The sequence below is a fragment of the Oncorhynchus keta genome, chromosome 27 (genome assembly GCF_023373465.1).
Source record: "Oncorhynchus keta strain PuntledgeMale-10-30-2019 chromosome 27, Oket_V2, whole genome shotgun sequence".
NCBI lineage: Eukaryota > Metazoa > Chordata > Actinopteri > Salmoniformes > Salmonidae > Oncorhynchus > Oncorhynchus keta.
Window position 1 is genome coordinate 37264563 of NC_068447.1, and position 23346 is coordinate 37287908.

Consider the following 23346-nt stretch of genomic DNA (forward strand, 5'->3'; position numbering starts at 1 on the left):
GTTGGTCAGGATGACATCTATGAGGGTGCCCTTGTTTACAGATTTAGGGTTGTACCTGGTGGGTTCCTTGATGATTTGTGTGAGATTGAGGGCATCTAGCTTAGATTGTAGGACTGCCGGGGTGTTAAGCATATCCCAGTTTAGGTCACCTAACAGAACAAACTCTGAAGCTAGATGGGGGGCGATCAATTCACAAATGGTGTCCAGGGCACAGCTGGGAGCTGAGGGGGGTCGGTAGCAGGCGGCAACAGTGAGAGACTTATTTCTGGAGAGAGTAATTTTTAAAATTAGTAGTTCGAACTGTTTGGCTATGGACCTGGAAAGTATGACATTACTTTGCAGGCTATCTCTGTAGTAGACTGCAACTCCTCCCCCTTTGGCGGTTCTATCTTGACGGAAAATGTTATAGTTGGGTATGGAAATCTCCGAATTTTTGGTGGCCTTCCTGAGCCAGGATTCAGACACGGCAAGGACATCAGGGTTAGCAGAGTGTGCTAAAGCAGTGAGTAAAACAAACTTAGGGAGGAGGCTTCTGATGTTGACATGCATGAAACCAAGGCTTACAACTACTTGAGATGGTAATTCGTTTAGGCACATTGCTTGGGATTCCCTTGGCCTACACAAAGATATCTCTGTATTTCAATAGGGGTAGGAATTTTCAGCAAAGTGGGTTTTTATTCAGAGCTCAAGGTTTTTGGTTGTTGTGCTGTTTATGTGCAAGAGCAAATCTGTGATTCTCAACCAACCATTCCAGAAGGGGGGGGGGCAATCCTCATGAACCTGCTGTTTTTGACTCATATCTTGTCTCACCTTAACTTAAGGTCTCAGGGAGGACTGTTGGCCACCCCTAGTTTAGAATAACCATTGAGCAGGTGCTCTAACTGATCACCCACCAGTGCTCTGACTGGGAGGTTCCTCGATCTGTCTGCCAGCCCATACAGTGCCTTCAGAAGTTTTCATACCCATTGACTTACTCCACATTTTGTTGTGTTACAAACTGAATTCAAAATGTATTAAATAAAAAATCTCACCATCTACACACAATATGCCATAATGACAAAGTGAAAACATGTTTTTAGAAATGTTTGCAAAAGTATTGAAAACTAAATATAGAAATATCTCATTTATATAAGTAGTCACACCCCTGAGCCAATACATGTTAGAATCGCATTTGGCAGTGATTACAGCTGTGAGTTTTTCTGGGTAAGACTAAGAGCTTTGCACACCTGGATTGAACAATATTTCCCATTATTCCTTCAAAATAATTCAACCTCTGTCAAGTTGGTTGTTGATCATTGCTAGACAGTCATTTTCATTTCTTGCTGTAGATTTTCAAGCCAATTTAAGTCAAAACTGTAACTAGGCCACTCAGGAACATTCAATATTGTCTTGGTAAGCAACTCCAGAGTATATTTGGCATTGTGTGTTAGGTTATTGTCCCGCAGAAAGGTGCATTCGTCTCCCAGTGTCTGTTAGAAAGCGGACTGAACCAGGTTTTCCTCTAGGATTTTGCCTATACTTAGCTCTATTCCATTTCTTTTTGTCCTGAAAAACACCATAGTCTTTGCCGATGACAGGCATACCCTTAACATGATGCAGCCACCACCATGCTTGAAAGTATGAAGAGTGTGTCACGAAGAGCGGAACAGGTGAACCCAAGAGCAGACTCAGATGAGGAGACTGGGATGAGGTAACCAAGGTATTTAATGAAACACGGGGGGAAGATTGAGTGCAGGCCAGGTGAAGCTTGGGCGGGTTGTAGGAAACCATGTGAGGAGGCTGAGGCTGGAGCGAGAGGTGTGGGACAGGTCCGGAGGGGAATCCAAGGGAGCATAAGTGTGGAATTCAGGACAGAGTAGCAGGACTGACAAGAAGTCCAACTGGAGACAGGGACCAGAGTCAGAGTGTGCAGAACTGTAGCAGAGAGGAAAACAGAATCAGGCAAGGGAAACCAGGCACAACAGGAACAAACGGCTAGAAACATAGACTGACTGGGCAGAGATTACGATCTGGCAGTGTGGAAGTGGCATGACTGAGTATTTGTAGAGGTCTTGATTATGGAACAGGTTGCAACAGGTCTGCTCTGACTCCAGCACACCTGTCTCCTCCCACACAATCACACAGAGTGTGACAGAGTGGTAGTCGTTCATGTGCTGGGCTGGATTTTCCCCAAACACAACACTTTGTATTCAGGACATAAAGTACATTTATTTTCCACATTTTTTGCAGTTTTACTTTAGCGCCTTATTGCAAACAGGATGCATGTTTTGGAATAGTTTTATTCTGTACAGGCTTCTTTCTTTTTCCTCTGTATTTTAGGTTAATATTGTGGAGTAACTACAACATTGTTGATCCATCCTTTGTTTTCTGCTATCACAGACATTAAACTCTATAACTGTTTTACAGTCACCATTGGCCTCATGGTGAAATCCCTGAGTGGTTTTCTTCCTCTCTGGCAACTGAGTTTGGAAGGACGCCTGTATATTTGTAGTGACTGGGTGTATTGATACACCAGCCAAAGTGTAATTAATAACTTCACCAAGCTCAAAGGGATATTCAATGTCTGCAATTTTTTGTTATCTACCAATACGTACCCTTCTTTGCGAGGCATTGGAAAACCTCCCTGGTCTTTGTGGTTGAATCTGTGTTTGAAATTCACTGCTCAAATGAGGGACCTTACAGATAATTGTATGTGTGGAGTACAGAGATGAGGTAGTCATTAAAAAATAATGTTAAACACTATTATTACACACAGAGTGAGTCCATGCATCTTATGTGACTTGTTAAGCACATTTTTACTCCAGAACCTTTTTAGGCTTGCCATAACAAAGGAGTTGAATAGTTTATTGACTCAATACATTTCAGCTTTTCGTTTTTATACATTTGTAACCATTTCTAAAAACATAATTCCACATTAACATTATGAGGTATTATGTGTAGGCATGTGACACAAAATCTCAAATGAATCCATTTTAACTTCAGGCTGTAAAACAACAAAATGTGGAAAAAGTCAAGGGGTGTGAATACTTTCTGAAGGCACTGAATCTACACTTTTGCTGAATCTGAACATGCGGTGTCTGTTAACAGCTTTGGTAGGCCTACTCCTGGTCCCAGCATGAGAGACCACAGTCTATGGTGCCACCAAGAGTGTCACGTAAGGTGGAGGTCATATCCTTAACTAGCCTCTCAAAGCACTTCATGATGACAGAAGTGAGTGCTACGGGGCGATAGTAATTTAATAATGCAAATACTTAGCAATACATAAATAATGAAAATACTGAGCCATACTGTATACTCAACATTTTTTGAAAAATACATGATTTTATACTAATACAATTTCTCAGAGAAAAAAACTCAGATAGGTGTTGATATTATTGGCACCCCTATTTTAATACTTTGTGCACCCTCCCCTTGTAAGGATAATGACCCTTAGTATGTTCCTGTAATGTTTAATGAGATTGGAGAACACACTGGAAGTGATCTTAGACCATTGTTCCATACAGAATCTTTCCTGTATGTATCTTTCCTGTATACTAGATATCCTTTGGTCTGCAGCGCTTTTGGACTGCCCTCTTCAATTTAAACCACATGTTTTCAAAGGGGTTCAAGTCTGTAGATTGAACATTGTCTTGCTGGAAGATCCACCAAGTTTCAGCCTCCTGTCTGACGCAACCACGTTTTTGCCAAAATGTCCTCTTATAGAGTTCATGATGCTGTTGACCTTAAATAGGGCCCCAGTACTTGTGGAAGCAAAATAGCCCCATAACATCAAATATCCACCACCATATTTTGCAGTAGGTATGAGATTATTTTATGCATATGTTTCCTTCTTTTGATGACAAATCCACCACGGTTTATTTATACTTGTTAAATTAAACAAAGTCCATTTTTTCTGAGAAATTGAATTAGTATAAAATGATATATTTCCAGACTCTTGCATTTGCCGCTGACTGCTCTGGGCCTTAGCTTTATTTTATTTTACGTGGCTGCTTGTGTCTGGTATGTGCTCCCTCTGACCTCCTCATGCCTGGGCTGGCTGGATGTCTGGGTGGTGTGCCTGCCGCAAACAAGTTTCAGGCATGCGTCCAAGAGCATTGGAGCCCAAGCCTCCCTGTCACTCTTGTTTTATAATTGTAACATTCTCATGTTCTCCCAGCCACCCCATTTCCAAAACAGCGCATGGTTGGTAGACAGTCGGTAGTGGGGTCTGGACTGGAGTGACCCTGTACTCTTATCCTTCTGAAGATTGTAAATCCATGACTTTTCAGTTCTCGTCATGTGCTCTTTAGGAAAGGTGATTTCTATCTTTCAAAGGGTGGGGTAGTCATACGCACAACGGCATGCCATTACCCACATAACTGCTGTAATCAGAGTGATAGTGACTCTATCCAATTACTCTTGCTGGATGAGTCTTGGTACTTTTTATTAAAAGATTGCCATGACCTTCACAGGTTCATATTGGGTTTCCATAGCAGACTGCACATCAAGCGAAAAACATTCCCTCCCTGCTCAGTATGCACCTCTTCCCAACACTGTCCTTTGGGTTTCTTGTCCTTCCCTAATATTAAGAGGCATATTAAACCAGAATATGTTCAGGTTTAGGAGTTTTTCAATATCAGACAATGGGAAACTAAAACACCTGCACATGTACAGTATCACTACCACCTGTCTCTTAGTTGAAGCCCTGTGTAAAAGGCTTAGATGGGACACATGCATGCAGTAGGAGTAGTTTATTGGGACAAGGTGAAATAATCTGTGAAAGAATGTGACTCTTATATCTCTATAGTCATTTGAACTAGGCAGTAGTCATACAGACAGACACAGTATTGATTGTATATCCCGGCACAGTGGACGTGTCATAATACCTATAAAACACAGTAATGGTTCCAATTGTTTTTTCACCAGTCATTTTTGCATCTGGGATTTTAGAACTACTTCATATAAAGGTCTGTGTTTAGTGTAGTCTTATCCTGGCGTGACGTTTTGAGAACCGTTTAATTCTCTCACGGACAGGGCGAGTTTTATCAATAAATTCTTCTCGATTTACTCTCAAAAATTCAAAATGCTAATTAGCAACAGAGAAGACCTCAGCAGGACGACTAATTCCTACAGGAAGCTCCTACACATCATCTCTGTCAACGACTGTTCACCAGTGTGATCAGAGAGACCTTCTGTGTTCAATCAATCAATAAATCAAGCAATGATCCTCTTATGTCTTAGCTAACTACTGACTACACTTTAGCTAGCTAGTTAGCAGAGCAGTAGATCTTAGCCGAGATAATTGTTTGTACAGTACGTCAACTTTGGTGTCTATTTCAGACCTTATGGCATTTTTCAAGGATGAGCATAAGAGCATTAAAATGGGACAAGACCACTTTAAGTCTGGTCATGTGGAGAAGATCACTGTAAGTCTGGCCATGTGGAGAAGACCATTGTAAGACCGCTGTAAGTACAGCTATTGACGGGCATCCTACCGGTTTGGTCAGGGCCAGCATGAGGGATAAAGTTTATCCCGTGTCGGTAAATGTAGCTATTAAGTTAAGTTTAAGCATCTTAGTAATACAATGTGTTCTATACAGCTGTCAACATTCTCCAAGGAAAAATACACTTAATCAATTATATAATCATTAACCAGATTATCCCAGATACCAGACTTAGATGAGTGATAACTCAGTTCTAGAATGTTGTCATTGATGAGAATGAATTAAGACATTTATTGACATTCAGAATTGACTTTGTTTAGACATCCAGCCTGTACTGTAGTTTCCTGTAGTTTCCTGTAGTTTCATGACAAATCTTCAAAGGCACAGTATTTATTCATTTGGAGTGCTACATGTATTTATCCAGTCTTGATTTATAGGATCCTTCCCACTATATATTTTTTGTTGTGGTTGTAATGTAACCTTTATTTAATTAGGCAAGTCAGTTAGGAACAAATAGTTATTTACAATGACAGCCTACCCCGGCCAAACCCTCCCCTACCCCGGCCAAAGCCGGACGACTGTGCACCGCTCTATAGGACTCCCAATCACGTCCGGATGTGATTCAGTCTGGATTCAAACCAGGGACTGTAGTAATGCCTCTTGCACTGAGATGCAGTGCCTTAGACCGCTGTGCCACCCGGGAGCCCTATATCAATTAAAGGTTTATGGAAAAACTTAATGTCCTCATGTGAAAACGTGTTTATTAAATATTCTACAGCTGTAATGTCATCGATCAAATCAAACTTGATTTATATAGCACATTTATTATAAATGCATTTCAACCTGTTCAAAGTCATGCATTGAAAGACATGTGGAACTTTAAATCCTTCCTCTTGGCAGGTCTCTATAGGTGACCAGGGGATTCTCTCTACCACATGGGAATGCCTCAGCGGAGCTCATGAGTCTTGCCATGCAGCCTATTTTGTCGGTTCACAATATCAGGCATATGGATGTGGAATGCAAGTGGATGAAACCAGTGGTGTCCAACCAGGTGCAATCAGTGGAGGACCTGTACCTGGCCGAAGACTACAACCTTCTGTCCCGAGAGCCCAAAGAGCAGGATCTTCAGTGGCTAAGGAACAGTCTCTATGGCAGTTTCAGTGGAATGGCATGTCTCCTTGAACAGGAGCCATAACAACCGCTACCCTTGCACCAACTCCAACAGGCACACCATGAGGAAAAGGAGGTTTACGGCCAGCAATTATGGAGCAGTGGTAAAGGCCAAGCGCGTTACTCCACCGCTGCTAAAAAGGGTCCTCAGATCAGTCGTTGGATGGGGTGTTCTGTAAAGTGAGGCACAAATAACAAAGAGGACGGCATCAAGGCATTCAAATGGCAACTGGCATGGATGTGAGAAGTCAGGGCTTTGTGGTCGCTATAGCAGTGGTTGTGGTCAAGTGTCCCTATAGTGCAAGGGACATTACCATTGAATAGGCAGTCGAAAGGATTTCAATATCAAGGAGGGATGGTATATTTTTGTTGTTGTTGAAGTACCCCTTTTTCTCCCCAATTTCATGGTATCCAATTGGTAGTTACAGTCTTGTCCCATTGCTGCAACTCCCATACGGACTCGAGAGAGGTGAAGTTCAAGAGCCGTGCGTCCTCCGAAACAAGACCCAGCCATGCCGCACTGCTGCTTGACACAATGCTTGCTTAACCCAGAAGCCAGCAGCACCAATGTGTCGGAGGAAAAATCGTACACCTGGCGACCGTGTCAGCGTGCATTGTAACTTTATTGTAACATTTGAACTTGTACTTCAGTGCAATATTCATTGTACATTGTCATTGTGACATTTTAGTGCAACATTCACTAACAACTGTATAGCAGTCCTGTGATTCATTCTCACTGAACATAAAGGTAACATTTAGGATAGAGGTAGCCTGTAGAATGTTCATTCAAGTAGAGGCCTACACTGAACAAAATACAATTATATATATTTAAAAAGCACCACTGGACAATGAGTGCTTACATGAGACAATGAGTGCTTTTCTTCCTAGAGTCCGTTGTACTGCTTCTCTTCACCCTTTATTGACTTTTCTATTTGGTCTTATCTCCTTTTCTACTGTCCATGGTATATCTTGAAGCACTCAATGTGCAGTGGCGCTTTGCATTTCTCACATGCATAGGTAGTGTGTTTGTCACAATGACGACTTCTCTGGAACCGGTGCATAGTGTTGATTGGCCAGTGAGAAGCTTTGTCATATCTTGCCTGATCTTCAACAGTAGCAGCCAGTAAAGATCTCCTTCCATGGATCAGTGGTTTCGTGCCAAACTTTTGCATATTTGGGCTGTATACTATGTGTTTTGGAATCACATCAGTGGCAGGCCTCTTCGATCGTTTGAACACTCAATCTTTATTTTTGACCACCTGCAGCTTTTCCCTTGCCTCTTCTGGCTGACCCCTACGGCTTGTAGAGGCCCTTGGCTCTTCTGACTGGACCCTCTGGCAGGTAGAGGCCCTTGGCTCTTCATTACCAACAATGGAGGGGCGTGGGGAAGATTGGGGGTGGGGGTGAGCCGTAGGTCATCATCACTGATAACGTTATTCCTGTCATGATCTGTTTGCATAGGTTCAGCATATGAATTCAACAGCCTGGCTGGCAAATGGCCTGTCCATAGTCCATATCTGACCCATCGCTATCACAATCACTCAGGACAGCATCTTTCTCATTTTGAGGGATAACTACAATGTTGCATGCCCTGTCTGGGCAGTCAACTAGATCCAACATATCCAGAACTTGACTCAAAGTGAAACTAAAAGAAAGAACAGAGTAGAAAGTTAGGTAAAACAAGAACTATGTATGTGTATAACTATGTGTATACCTAGATGCACGGTGTTATCTCGCCGGTCACTATTGTTGCCGTCAACATGTTTACACATTCTATGACCACACTGAACAAAGGTGAGTAATTGCAAATGCATATATCAACACTAGACACCTTAAAGATGATGTGTACCAAAAATGTCCTATTTTTATGTTAACATACTTTACTAACCTGTTGTTTGGGAGCTTTGATGCAGCCATCTTCTTCTCATGGTGCATCCAGGAAGTAAACAGCAACATGTGACACTGCACATCATTCATTGAGATCCTTTATTATTTCAATATTTGCTGGAAATGCATTGATAGATCATTCAGTAACATTTTTAGAGCCTTATAACTGAAAACATTTTTTACGGTCACTATCGTGACCGATGGGTTTAAATAGGTTAATGAAATGTATCCAATCACAAGTCAGAGAAACCCTTGACATATGAGACAGATCTGTGTTGGCCATACATAAAATCCAGAAAGCTATACACTCTTAGAAAAAAGGTGCTATCTGGAACCAAAAAGGGTTTTGGGTTATGACGACATTCACAGAACCCATTTGCAAGATTCCATTAGACGGACCCTGACGTGGAACCCCCAAGGTAAACTGATGTACTATCCAGGCCCAATGTACTATCCAGGCGCCCAAAGGTAATCCTGGCTATGGTGACTGTGTCCTGTTGATTTCATCACCTTATATTTTGTTGGCACAATGTGCCTTGCAAAGCCCCACTGAAGGCATAAGATTGATGGACTGATGGCCCATATGTGTGTATGTGCCAATATGAACACTTTGTACAACCAGCTTGATTACATCGCAACTGCCAGCAGGCTCATTTGGACCTTCTCCAGTGCAATCTCTAGAAGTAGCCCCATAGGCCTAATGCCTAGAAGGCTTTTTTTAATCAATGCTTGAAGTGGACTAAAATTGGTGTTGGTACTCATTTAATCAGACCTAAATTCACACAACTGGACTTTCATACTGTGAAAAATAAAGAAAGAGAGAACTACAATTATAGAATTGTTTCAGAACTCTAAAAAAATTGTACATGGAGCTGCGGTGTAAAGATGAACAATTCTGTCTAAAACCAACTTGGATTGTATCACAATACATATGAAATGTTAAAGCCACAGTCTAAGATTTCCAGAAATGTCAAATGAAGTACTGTAATCCTCTTGATTTCGAAAAATATGACTCCCGTTATCATAACTACTAAATGTTGTGTTTTTGCAGGCAAAGGAAACTGAACAAATGTACAATAGCTTTAAATCAAGTTGATCATTTCTTGAGCACTTTAATTTTATAATCAAGTGCTCTTTACATCTGTAAATGTCATGACTGCACATCTTGCAGATTGTGGCTTTAAGTAACCCATGCTAATTTAAAGACATTGTCAGGTATTACACAGAAAGTCACAATGGACACAATAAGCTATGTATAATATTCATAGACGCAAAAACCAATAATTGTAATATTTGTTTAAACTGTTCAATCATAGCTGCCATATTAGTGATATTTGCACAACATTACTGACAAATAGCATAATCTTCATGATAATAAACACTATCTCCAATTGGTAGGTCAGGGAACCTTCTCAGATTTCCTTATGATTGTTACATGTTTCAGTCACAATGCTACAGTCGATTCATTGTGCATATTCAATAACACCATTATAAAACAAGTACAATCTTGAACATGAATTTTAAAAAGACCATAGCTAAGGCATAATATACGGACTTTGATGTTATAGTAAGACGATGCAGTCATAGGGCATGTGTAAATGTAATACATTCCTTTATGTTGATCAGAATCTACTGTATAGGCCCTCAATTATAGCACAGCATGGTGGTATTTAAGTTGTTAACAGTCTGCTTTTGGTTCATGGTCTTTTAAAAATATCTATACATTTTGAATGTTTAAAACATACAATATACTACTTGCAGTGAAGCCACTTAACTACATAAGTTATCTAGCAGATCTCACACAAGGTTTGTTTGCCAAGTTGATATAAAAATATTATGTATAAAAAAAACTATTCTGTAGATATTCCCTCTGATACACTACTGAAGCTGTGTAAATAAACCACGTTGTCACGGCTGTTGAAGGAAGTGGACCAAGGTGCAGCGTGGCGACCATACATTCTTTTATTATAAAAAAATGACGCCAACAAAACAAATGAGAAAACAACTGTGAAGCTACAGGCTATGTGCCATAAACAAAAGTCAACCTCCCACAAAGACAGGTGGATAAAAGTGCTAAGTATGGTTCTCAGAGACAACGAGCGACAGCTGTCCCTGATTGAGAACCCTACCCAGCCAAAACATAGAAATACAAATAATAGAATACCCAACTAATACAAAATAGAGACATAAACAGGATCGCTAAGGTCAGGGCGTGACAGTACCCCCTGGAGGCTTCGTGCCATGGATCGTCACTGGAGGCTTCGTGCCATGGATCGTCACTGGAGGTGCCATGGATCGTCACTGGAGGCTTCGTGCCATGGATCGTCACTGGAGGCTTCGTGCCATGGATCGTCACTGGAGGTGCCATGGATCGTCACTGGAGGCTTCGTGCCATGGATCGTCACTGGAGGCTTCGTGCCATGGATCGTCGCTGGAGTGGAGAGACACACAGGAGGCCTGGTTCTGGGAGCAGGCACAGGAATACCTAGGATAGGATAAGTAATCCTTCTCACCCCCCTTTAAGATTTAGATGCACTATTGTAAAGTGACTGTTCCACTGGATGTCATAAGGTGAAAGCACCAATTTGTAAGTCGCTCTGGATAAGAGCGTCTGCTAAATGACTTAAATGTAAATGTAATGTAATGACTCAGGCTGGGGAGACAGAGGAGGCTTAGTGCGTAGAGCTGGCACAGGGCTTACCGGGCTGGGCAGACGTACAGGAGACCGGGTGCGTGGAGCTGGCACAGGATATACTGGGTATATAGATGCACCAGAGGTCTGGAGCGCAGAGCTGGCACAACCCATCCTGGCTGAATGCTTACCCTAGCCCGGCAACTATGGGATGCTGGCACAGGACGCACTGGGCTGTGGATGCATACCGGCGACAAAGTACATGTAACCGCAAAGCATGGTGCCTGAAGGGTCACATGCTCCTCAAAGTGACTGTCTTGCTCAAGACTCCAACCCCTCCAAACTCTTTCGTCCCTCTCCACTGCCAACCAATCTTCACTCAAAATGGTCCAAGAATTCCTCCTTGGTCTCGGACTCACCCCTCAGCACAGACGCCCACGTCATCTGCCCCTCCAAACAAATTTTTGGGGGCTGCCTCTCAGGTTTCCATCGTGTCCTTTCCTCCTGACCACGCGCTGCTTGGTCCTTTGGTGGTGGGAAGTTATGTCACAGCTGTTGAAGGAAGTGGACCAAGGTGCAGCGTGCATTTTCATTTATTATAAACAATGACACCAACAAAAGAACCGTGACGCAACAGGCTATGTGCCATAAACAAAAGTCAACTTCCCACAAAGACAGGTGGATAAAAGGGCTACCTAAGTATGGTTCTCAATCAAAGACAACGATAGACAGCTGTCCCTGATTGAGAACCCTACCCGGGCCAAAACATAGAAATACAAATAATAGAATATAGAATACCCACCCCAACTCACACCCTGACCAAACCAAAATAGAGACATAAACAGGATCTCTAAGGTCAGGGTGTGACACACGTCCACCTCATCTCCCACCGTTGACCACTGTCTACCATTTTGGTTGTGGATCATTGGTGGCACACTAACAGTTAGTGCACACTCAAAGCCATAAGTCTGAAATACTGCACTAAAACAAGGAAAACAATTTCAATTATAACACATTTTCATCACCATACTACAGCCATTGCTAATGAACGAGAGAGGTCAGTTTTTCCTCAAGTACGATAGTGCTTGAATAGCTTCATATCTTTTTAAATCTTACAGTATAATTCAGTACTTTCATGTGAAATCTTTGGGAGCATAGTTTCCTTAATTTGTCCCTACTCAACACTGAGACCGCTTGATCATTTGACGTTCCTTTATCGTCGCTTTAGCAGCACAAGTGCACAGTCGGTATTGTCTTATCTCGCTCTCATAAAGGCAGAATGTCCATGGTCATTCTGTCAACTATGGGGGGTGGTGGGACCAAGTCCTCAAGCTTGAGATAGAAGATGCGTTGCAGGCCCTGGGTGCAGAGAGTCCGTAGCTCGGGCAGTTTTCCCAGAAGTCGGGACAGGTAGTTGGGCCCAGTGGAGTCAGGGGCGCAGCTGGAGACGTGATCTCTGAGACAGGTGATTAGCTGGCTCTGGAACTCCTCCACCCGCTTTGGATCCTTCAGGCCGTGGCGGTCTGTGGAGAATCAGGAGACAGAAATGGCATGAGTGTGTGACCAGGTAAAGCAGAGTGAACACCAAAAAGAGAGGTCATTTTTAACATTATTCTATAACACAATAACATTATGTAGGCCTATGTGTCAAGATTCATGCATATTCAGCTTGTTCGGGCAGCTCAGGTTAGGGTGAGCATAAAGCTTGACTGCAGGCTCTATGTTGCAACCTCATACTGTACTGGTTTATGGTGTCATATCTCTAGCACAGCCTGGCAGGCTGATGTGTAAGCATAGGTGGGTTGAGCTCTCACCAGTGATTATGACCAGAGTTGTGAGGCAGGAGAAGGATGACACGTCCAGGTTCATGCGGTGGAGGCTCTGGGAGAAGTCCATGATGGAGTCTATCCAGTCACCGAAACCCCGTATACACTGCATCCGGTGAAGCACCATGCCATTGCAGAAAATCAGCTTGTCCGTCTCAGGGTTGGACCTTGGGAAGAGAATATAATAGGGATGATTAACTGTTTTGGGTGGGGGGGGGGTCCATGTTTGTTATAGCAAAAATATCTGCACATTGTTAGTTGTGGGTGCAATCACCCCAGTCATATCCATAATGTATGTACTGTATAATCACAGCAATACAGCGAGTAATGTCAAAACAACAAAGCCATGGCTCTGATTATGCAAGCTGTTTTTTTTGGAGCGTTTTATTTTTTTAACAGCGATAACATTTGGTTTTTTTTTTTAACCTGTATGCTAGTCGCAAGATGAACAGTTCTAAGAAGGCTGACTCCAGTAGCAGCTCCTGGTCCTCGGAGCAGAAGGCGGTGAACCCAGGGATGCTCTCAGCCCACTTCCTGATCACTTCCATGGACTCCGTGAGGAGGTTGTAGAACTGTTTGATGTCACAAGTGTCCTCTTTCTCTGACAGACTGGCCACAGTCTCCTGGTACTGAATTACAAAGGAAGGAAAGAAGTTAGTTCTGTTAGTTCCATTAGTGGAATGCCCTGCATTCTCATGGTTCTATTTAGGCCAACAGCGACCTAATAATCCCCAAAAACAATAATAGATAGACCACAATGGAGAATTTTCAGTTGTCCTTACCTTGGAGTAGTCCAGTTTCTCAACACCAGAGTTTGATTCAATGTATTCTCTCACAAGAGAGGCAATGATGTCGACTCGAGACACAGCAGACGATAGGCCCTGGACTGCTTTTGGCTTGGAGGGCAGACGACCTCTTCGACCTTTTAAGCTATCTGTTCTCACAACTTCGAGAGAGAGAGAGAAATTGATAATGTCTTAGCAACTGAGAACTGAGAAAGAACAGTGGTTATGGTGAGAGATGTGGTAGTAAAATGAATCTGAAGGGCTCACCTTCTTTCACCATGCCTACTGCCAGGCACTTCTGGAAACGACAGAATTGACAGCGGTTCCGTCGCCGCTTGTCAACTGGACAGTCCTTGTTGGTAAGGCACACATATTTAGATTTTTTCTGTACAGTACGCTGCAAAGCACACAGAAAAAAAGCTTAGCTATGGTAGCTCAGTCTCTATACCAGTCCAGCAATGGCGATGCATGTATAAAATGTGTTTTGCATTGAATAAAAATGTATTAGACACAGTGCTTGACTTGGGTAAGAGCTCACCGGAGCTGAGTACCGACACCAGCATTTGTCTACTGCTACTCTTTTAGAATATAAGCTCAAAAGTATTGTGAAGCTCATGTACCTAAATATAAACAGTACCGGCACCCAAAATGAGTACCGGCACCTAAATATAAAGAGTACCGGCACCCAAAATGAGTACCGGCACCTTTTTCAGTTCAAATTAAGCAATGACACTCAGTTATGGAAAGAAATTGACTGAAGAGAAAGGAAAAATCTTCTCACCTTGAAAAAACCTTTGCAGCCCTCACAGGTTCGAACCCCATAGTGCTGGCAGGAGGCATTGTCCCCACAAACAGCACAGAGACCCTCATTTTCAGTAGGGCTGTGCGGTTTCGCAGACATTCTCCCTTCAATGAGGCCTGAGACATCTAGGGTGCCCGGCTCCTGGGTTAGAGGGGAGAAGGACGGGGGGGAGGGGTGCTGATGGCCCAGAGAGAAGGGGTCTTGCTCAGCCAGCTGGGGCTGGCCCAGAGGAGACAGATCCTCAACTGAGCCGGGACAGAAGGTGAAGAAAGAGGATGGCTGTGTTAATGCAGTCTTATCAGCCACCCAGCTGCCCGGGTTGGGAGAGTATGGACCGAAGGGCGAGTCCCAAACTGACGCAGGCTGGTTCTGGAAACCTGGAGTACAGGGAGACTGGGCTGACACAGGGCTGCCGAAAAAGTCAGAGCCACCAGAAGACAGGGCTTCGTCGAAGTAGCTCAGGGCCAAGGTGCCAGGGTAGCAGCCGTAAACCTGGAAGTCATCAATTTTGAAGGGCAGCTCAGGGTCCGAGGCGGTGGTAGGAGCTGTGGCAATCTGACAGGCATTAAAATCTCCAGCGTAAGTGCCCACCAGGGAGTTGATGCTAGTCAGAGAAGGGGCAGAGAGCTGGTCCGTATGACTACTTACATCCATAGCTAACCTGGAGGTAAGGTCCAGGTTCAGAGACTCTGAGTTGTAGAGGCTGTTCTCATAAGGCTGAGCTCCATGTGGGGGGACATTCATTTCTGTGGATTCAAGGTGCAGACAACTATCTGTGAGAAAATGGACTATGGCAATTTTACAGAGGGTCTGTGTGAACTGACTTTAGGAGATCCTACAATCTTCTAGAAGCTAGTAATGAGTTTGGAGTGGACATCCTGTTCCCCTGGGTTGCCAATCCCTGAATAGAGAGGACTGTCAAATCTAGGTCATCGAAAGGCTTCACACACACACGCACACAAACATCCACACACACACACACATCACATCTGCTGCTACCAGACTCTTATTATGATTGCTAAATACTGCACAATTTAAACACTTGCCCTCCAATCCCCCCTTCCCAAGAAACGTGTAAATATTGGACTATAATTTGTGCCTTCCTGTATTAAACTTATGTTAACTGTTTTCTATTCTACTGAGCTATTTACTTTGTCGTATTCTTATATTTTATTACATATTTCTTATTGTTGTTGCATTGTCGAGAAGGAACCTACAAGTTAACATTGAGTTGGACAGTGTATACATACCATTAATAAAACTTGAAAAAGGCAGTCTGAGCCTCCCTGACTGCCCATAGATTCTTAGAAAGCATAGTTAAGTGTTTTCCTGAACTACATCTCCATTATCTGGAAATCCTTGAAGTTTAAAAACACACCAAACTACATGTCTGACACATCTGAAGGGGTTGGCTTTCAGAGCTGGGACTCAAATGAAGGAAGAGGAGTGGTAGACCCCCTACTGAATGTAACAGACTGATTTGAATGTCTATCAGCACAACTAAAGTCGGGGAGACTCTGTATCCATGTCCTTGTAGCCACACTAGTATGCTTTTATCTGACTGTTACATTGCTTTATAAATAGTGTAGTTGGCAGTACATTAGATTAGGACACAGAAGGTGCACAACAGAGGCACTATGTGGGAACACCTGTTGTACCTCATACTGGTCTTATCATGCAGCATTCTTATAACTGAATAACAGCATTAACATACCGTATGATTGTATAATGATCATTTCTTGTTATTTTTGACTTACCTTGCAGCAATTGACTGGCAAATATATTTTCTGACTAACTTTTATTTGCCCCCCCAATCAACTGTGGATGACATGCCCCCAGTTCTAAGGTATTTTGCATTTATGTCTTTTTAGATGTATGCATCTCAGGACAAAATGGTTTTAATGTCAAAAATAAAGTAAATAGCAAGGATGATTCATTACCTAAATAAATGTACTTAGAGAATGCACTGTAATATCCTACTGAAAGCAATACCTGGAAGCTGAGAGCTTGCTTACCTGTTTATATCTCACTAGTATTTTAAGCAATATCCATAGTTACCTTGCATCTGAAGTTGCTCTGCAGTTCTGTTATTGAGATCTTGGGAACACATTTATACAATCAATTTTATTTTGCCATTACGTCAGAGGGACGCCCCCTTTAATGGTGCATTCAAGACAACTGGGAACTCGGAAGAATACGAGGTGAAATCATGACGTCAGTGATCTTTCGGACGGAAAGCCGGAGCTCTAGAAAGAGACCCGAATTCCCGAGTTGGAATTCCTAGTTGGATGATTGTTCAAAACGATTTTTCCCAGTCGGGACTCGTTTCTTTCAGAGTTCACAGTTGTCTTGAACGCACTGAAGTCGGAAATCGGAGATTTCCGAGTTCCCTGTTGTTTTGAGCGCGGTGTAATTTCCCATACAAGCAATGCAGGGGCGAGGATCTGAAGCCAATCAGCTCGTATTCAGTCAGACGTCCTTTCAAGTGACGCGCTTGCGGGATTCCATTGATGCAAACGTCCCCAGAGTCATATAATCCACATTTGCTACAAACACAGTGAGACAGGAAAAAAATAATATATATACAAAAATACATAACTTTACGCAGAGCAAAACAAATCGGCAACTTTCGATGACACAAACAACTTTCAGTCGCTCTTTGGGAAATTATAACAAACATAATCAGGCATGCTCGCTTAAACACAATGAGTAAGTCGCGACAAAACGAAAAAGATTTATTGCATTTTTACCCAATGTTAAAGAAAGGTGGTAAAATGGTGTTGATTCAGCCAATCAAAGATGATAGATATGACAAATTGGCACCTTTATCACACCTGCTTACCTCAGCCTGGTTTAACTTAGCTGTACTGGCCTATATGTATGTTTGTCATGTCAGTATTTCCTTTCCCTTGACACATGTTTTGCTGCTACAGTGACCATTCTTGGCCATTACATGCTGATAAAAGTATATTATATTGTGTGTGTGTATATATATATATATATATATATATACACTGCTCAAAAAAATAAAGGGAACACTAAAATAACACATCCTAGATCTGAATGAATGAAATATTCTTATTAAATACTTTTTTCTTTACATAGTTGAATGGGCTGACAACAAAATCACACAAATTATCAATGGAAATCAAATTTATCAACCCATGGAGGTCTGGATTTGGAGTCACACTCAAAATTAAAGTGGAAAACCACACTACAGGCTGATCCAACTTTGATGTAATGTCCTTAAAACAAGTCAAAATGAGGCTCAGTAGTGTGTGTGGCCTCCACGTGCCTGTATGACCTCCCTACAACGCCTGGGCATGCTCCTGATGAGGTGGCGGATGGTCTCCTGAGGGATCTCCTCCCAGACCTGGACTAAAGCATCCGTCAACTCCTGGACAGTCTGTGGTGCAACGTGGCGTTGGTGGATGCAGCGAGACATGATGTCCCAGATGTGCTCAATTGGATTCAGGTCTGGGGAACGGGCGGGCCAGTCCATAGCATCAATGCCTTTCTCTTGCAGGAACTGCTGACACACTCCAGCCACATGAGGTCTAGCATTGTCTTGCATTAGGAGGAACCCAGGGCCAACCGCACAAGCATATGGTCTCACAAGGGGTCTGAGGATCTCATCTCGGTACCTAATGGCAGTCAGGCTACCTCTGGCGAGCACATGGAGGGCTGTGCGGCCACCCAGAAATGCCACCCCACACCATGACTGACCCACTGCCAAATCGGTCATGCTGGAGGATGCTGCAGGAAGCAGAACGTTCTCCACGGCGTCTCCAGACTGTCACGTCTGTCACGTGCTCAGTGTGAACCTGCTTTCATCTGTGAAGAGCACAGGGCGCCAGTGTCGAATTTGCCAATCTTGGGGTTATATGGCAAATGAAGCACAACCAAAGCACAACCCCCACCTGTGGACGTCGGGCCCTCATACCACCCTCATGGAGTCTGTTTCTAACCGTTTGAGCAGACACATGCACATTTGTGGCCTGCTGGAGGTCATTTTGCAGGGCTCTGGCAGTGCTCCTCCTGCTCCTCCTTGCACAAAGGCGGAGGTAGCGGTCCTGCTGCTGGGTTGTTGCCCTCCTACGGCCTCCTCCACGTCTCCTGATATACTGGCCTGTCTCCTGGTAGCGCCTCCATGCTCTGGACACTACGCTGACAGACACAGCAAACCTTCTTGCCACAGCTCGCATTGATGTGCCATCCTGGATGAGCTGCAGTACCTGAGCCACTTGTGTGGGTTGTAGACTCCGTCTCATGCCACCACTAGAGTGAAAGCACCGCCAGCATTGAAAAGTGACCAAAACATCAGCCAGGAAGCATAGGAACTGAGAAGTGGTCTGTGGTCACCACCTGCATAACCAATCCTTTATTGGGGGTGTGTTGCTAATTGCCTATAATTTCCACCTGTTGTCTATTCCATTTGCACAACAGCATGTGAAATGTATTGTCAGTGTTGCTTCCTAAGTGGACAGTTTGATTTCACAGAAGTGTGATTGACTTGGAGTTACATTGTGTTGTTTAAGTGTTCCCTTTATTTTTTTGAGCAGTGTATTATATACACACAGTCATTAATAATGTCACATGTACCATATAGTTAATGTGCAGGAGAGGCAGTCGAAGAGGATGTGGTGACCTAAAACTTGTAATGGAGATGCAAATGTTTTATTTATTTATTTAACCTTTATTTAACTAGTCAAGTCAGTTAAAAACTCATTCTTATTTACAATGACAGCCTACCCCGGCCAAACCCAGACTACGCTGGGCCAATTGTGCGCCGCCCTATGGGACTCCCAATCACGTCCGGATGTGATGCAGCCTCCATGCAGTCAGACGTTATGTACATAGTATCTCAGTGTCAGTCTGGGTCCTAGTCCGACAATATGAACATACTGTAGTCTCGGTGATGGGCTCAAATCACACAATCCAGGCAGGCTGTTACTATCTCCTTTCCACGCCTGGAGTTCGAATTTCCTCATGTAGGGGAGTGGGGTAAATTGAGACATTTTTTACATTCAGCATCACCGTCCTCGGAAATATAGTATTCTTTCAAACAAAGATATCTACATATATTTCAAGATGTTGTGTATCCCTGGAAATAATCAGAATACATGTAAACATTACAGTTTTGAAAACATGGGAGGAGGACACAATGGAGTTGTCAACCGTGATGGCGAGATCATGGAACGGGCAGTTGTCCAGACTGCAGAGATTATGACTGCACAATGATAGGAGAGACCATAAACAACAGAGCCCTGGGGACACCAGTGCCCCCCACCTGGTAGGAGCGACCTGTCAGGTAATGGGCCCCCAACTCGGAGAGGGTGGAGAGGAGGATCTGATGGTTCACAGTTCCCAAAACACATCCCCCTTTCCCAAAACACATGCTTTTCTATATTATACTTATGCTAAATGTTTATTCTATTCTACTTAGCCATTTAGTGTTCTTATATTTGATTATTTATTGTGTCTTGGCACAACTTACCCTGGGTATGGGGTAAGTTGAGCATAAGGACAGGGTAAGTTGAGTTGCCTACAAATGTATGTACAGAATTAAATATGACCACTACCTTTTTAAAACCATGCCTATCTTTACTTACCAAACACAATTCAACACAATCACTTTTTTGTCTTTTAATAATTTAAAATCTTTAATACAGGCTTAACACCTAACAAGGTCGTGGTGTTAGCTCATTTCCCAGCGATAATGACTAGCGTTATGCCTGGGAAGAAAACACTTCAATTTGCTCAACCTCAAGGAAAACATTTTGACTACATTAGCCCACACAGCTACAAGGATGCACTTTCGGTGGCAGGTAACCTAGCAGTTAAGGGAGTTAGGCCAGTAACCAAAAGGTCGCTGGTTTGAATTCCCGAGCCATGAAGGTCGAAAAATCTGCAATTTTGCCCTTGAGCAAGGCAGTTAACCCCCAACAACTGGTCCCCGGGCGGCGATGACGTGGACATCACTTAAGGCAGCCCCCTGCACATCTCTGATTCATTTGACTTGGTGAAAATCATTTTTTGTGACGTAACTTGGTTACCACTTTTTCCATGTAGTTTCTTAATTTCATGAAGTCTGTGAAGGATGACCTCTTCCTAAATATTTGGTAAAATGATTAATTTTGTGTATGGCTTCCTAGAAACAAGGGGTGGCTCAACTAACCCTTTGGCTCAATTTACCCCACTCTTCCCTACAGTTTAGCTTCCTGCCACATCCTGCACTGCACACTCATATTGTGCTGGTTGCCTGTGAATAGCATCCATAACTCCATGACCCCTCTGGAGTACTCAAAACTATTCATCTGTAAATGAGCTGAGTGTAGTGGGACACGCAAACAAATCAGTTGCTTACTCAATCGGCATTGAGCCATCAAAACAACACACAATTAGCCTGACAAGCTGAAGACCTGGTCTCTAGCCTAGGCGGCAAATTGTAGCTCCATTATTTACGGACTGACTAGCCTAATTATGAAATTAACACTCAAACAGATAACCAATGGGAACTAATGCAATGGTAGGGGTAGCATGTGGGCTACCTAAAACCCTGACATGTGACACATTCCTGTCTAAATATCAAGGCCATTACTCTGAAGGAAGCCAGACCCAGTCTCACTGAGGAGACCCATGCTGCCTGCATGTGATGACCGCACCAGGCTTTATTCCAGTTAGGCCTTACTGTGTTCTGATTCTTCCTCTGTAGTTAAATGTGCCAAGAGAAAAAAATAAACCTAGTTACTTGTCTGACAGAACAACAGGGTAGTGTCTCCAGTGACATAGGCTATACTTGGTGTATGGTAACATCAGTGGAATCCCTGTTTGTAATATCACCTTGGGTCTGGGAGGGTTGAGGGAAGAATGCAAAAGTGCCTCCTTGTCAAATGACTTTTTGTCTTACGACATCTGTTAAATGAATATTAACACAGCAGAGATCACAACCAGTTAAAGGTACAGAAATAGCTTTGCTTCCAAGAATCCTTGTCGTCATTTATATGGCATGAATAAACGCTTTCGTGAGAGGACACAAGCATGCTTTCTAGAGCTCCTGCATTCGTCACCAATGTCCTTATCAGGTTTCACTATCTGTTACTCAAATGAAAAAAAAGAATCACAAGTAAATACATTAAGCGTTTTAAATATAGACAACTGAAATGATTTTACAACCTATGATCCTTCACAGCTGAGCACAAGCCGACCCCGCTGTTGAACTCAATTCCCTCGTTACCATCTGCAGACCCCGTGCCCCCGCCATGTATGCATGAACCCGGGTGATCCCTTGAGACAAACCTGGACATTTACCAAGATTTCATCACAACTCCACTACTTAATTCTAATGCCATCGCACTACGTACCAGGAGGAGACATGCCCATAAAATAACAACAGCAGTAGGCCTAGACATTGAACCATCAAATCTTTTGAGCACAAGCCAATTTTCACTCATTTGTAATGCGACCAATGTCATGCACTCAATGTAATAATAATTATTTCATTCACACTTCAATGGGTCCACTGGACAATATCTCTATAATGATGCCCACACACACTAAAGCACTTTGCATCTAGCTGTGGATAATATGTAGGCTATCTTTGTCTACAGATGAATCAATGACACAAAGGCTTAATTTAATGCATATGATGTGACATGACCTTATGACTTGACCATTCTAATTTAGCTAGCTAGTTGAGTTGTGTGATTTGTATTAACTAGTTGGCTACTTGGGAATGGTAGCCTAGTGGTTAGAGAGTTGGATTAGTAACCGGAAGGTTGCAAGTTCAAACCCCCGAGCTGACAAGGTACAAATCTGTCGTTCTGCCCCTGAACAGGCAGTTAACCCACTGTTCCTAGGCCGTCATTGAAAATAAGAATTTGTTCTTAACTGACTTGCCTAAATAAATATAAGCCTTGTTCAATATTCATCTGTAGCCTTTCATGTCCAAGCTCAGTAGATGCCAACTCAACCCCATTAGAAACGAATGGGCTGTAGAAGTCATCTGCCCCTCCAGTTCAGCAGAGAACAGTGGTATCACTTCAAGGCTTTCCCGTTATGCTGAGGCTAGCACCAAAGATGTTTATAGCTAAACCAAGATAGACCACCGCCTGTGAGTCATCGTGGGATAAACAAGCAAGGAAGTGGACAGAGTCAAGCACCAGCTATAGAGATCTTATAGGAGTGTTCTAGCATGCGTCTGCATATTTCCACTAGGGCGCGCCTTCTCTGTGAAGAGCGCAATAACTCAATTCGCCTTTGCAGGTTAAGGTCTACAAAATTTAGTCCACTATGTTCATAACATATTCTAGTTCTGGGAACAGGAAACGGTGTTGAGATTAAACGTTCCATCGAATGTCGCTCGGTCCATCTCCCAAATGGGCTTCCTATCACTACCATATTTGATAGTGAGTGGAAACGCCAAGCGGGTACTTCACATTTATACATCCGGTGAAATATATGTCTCATTGTTCCATCTGTGCTAGCACCACAGCAGTACTGGTATATACTTTACATGCTCCATCTGGTGGTGCAATATGCGACTGATAATGATGATTATAATATGGGAGCGATATGGGTTGATATGTGCAGCCCTACATTGCATTTTGGTACACCAGAAGTACATTCATTTCCAAAGGAATGCTGTGTTTGCCTTACAGCATTGCGTTACAGAGCGTTCAGTGTGGTGCATACGTTGGATTTATCGAGCGTATGCATCAAAGTATGTGTACACGGCTGGACAGAAATGGCATCAGAAGGCGAATGTTTAACTTTTGTTGCACACATATCCATATGATGCTCGGTACCAGTTTGCACAAAA

The 23346-nt window shown here is 43.0% G+C and overlaps 1 protein-coding gene across 4 annotated transcripts; it reads right to left on the reverse strand.

The window, feature by feature from the left end:
• Positions 1–9561: 9561 nt before the first annotated feature.
• LOC118359477 (nuclear receptor subfamily 4 group A member 1-like) lies at positions 9562–16682 on the reverse strand. Of its 4 annotated transcripts, none has more exons than XR_008083086.1 (8): positions 16584–16682; positions 14505–15271; positions 13991–14120; positions 13721–13884; positions 13365–13567; positions 12927–13105; positions 11182–12635; positions 9562–10943 (listed from the first exon to the last, which is right to left on the reverse strand). XR_008083086.1 is itself a non-coding variant. In XM_035737994.2 (7 exons), the coding sequence occupies exons 1-7, from the start codon at positions 16633–16635 to the stop codon at positions 12379–12381; spliced, it is 1752 nt and encodes a 583-aa protein (XP_035593887.1). In that variant the 5' UTR covers positions 16636–16682; the 3' UTR covers positions 11019–12378. The 4 variants fall into 4 exon arrangements, 2 of the variants coding, with proteins under 2 accessions (XP_035593887.1, XP_052338262.1); XR_008083087.1 differs by having other exon boundaries at positions 9562–10965; XM_035737994.2 differs by lacking the exon at positions 9562–10943 and having other exon boundaries at positions 11019–12635.
• Positions 16683–23346: the final 6664 nt, after the last annotated feature.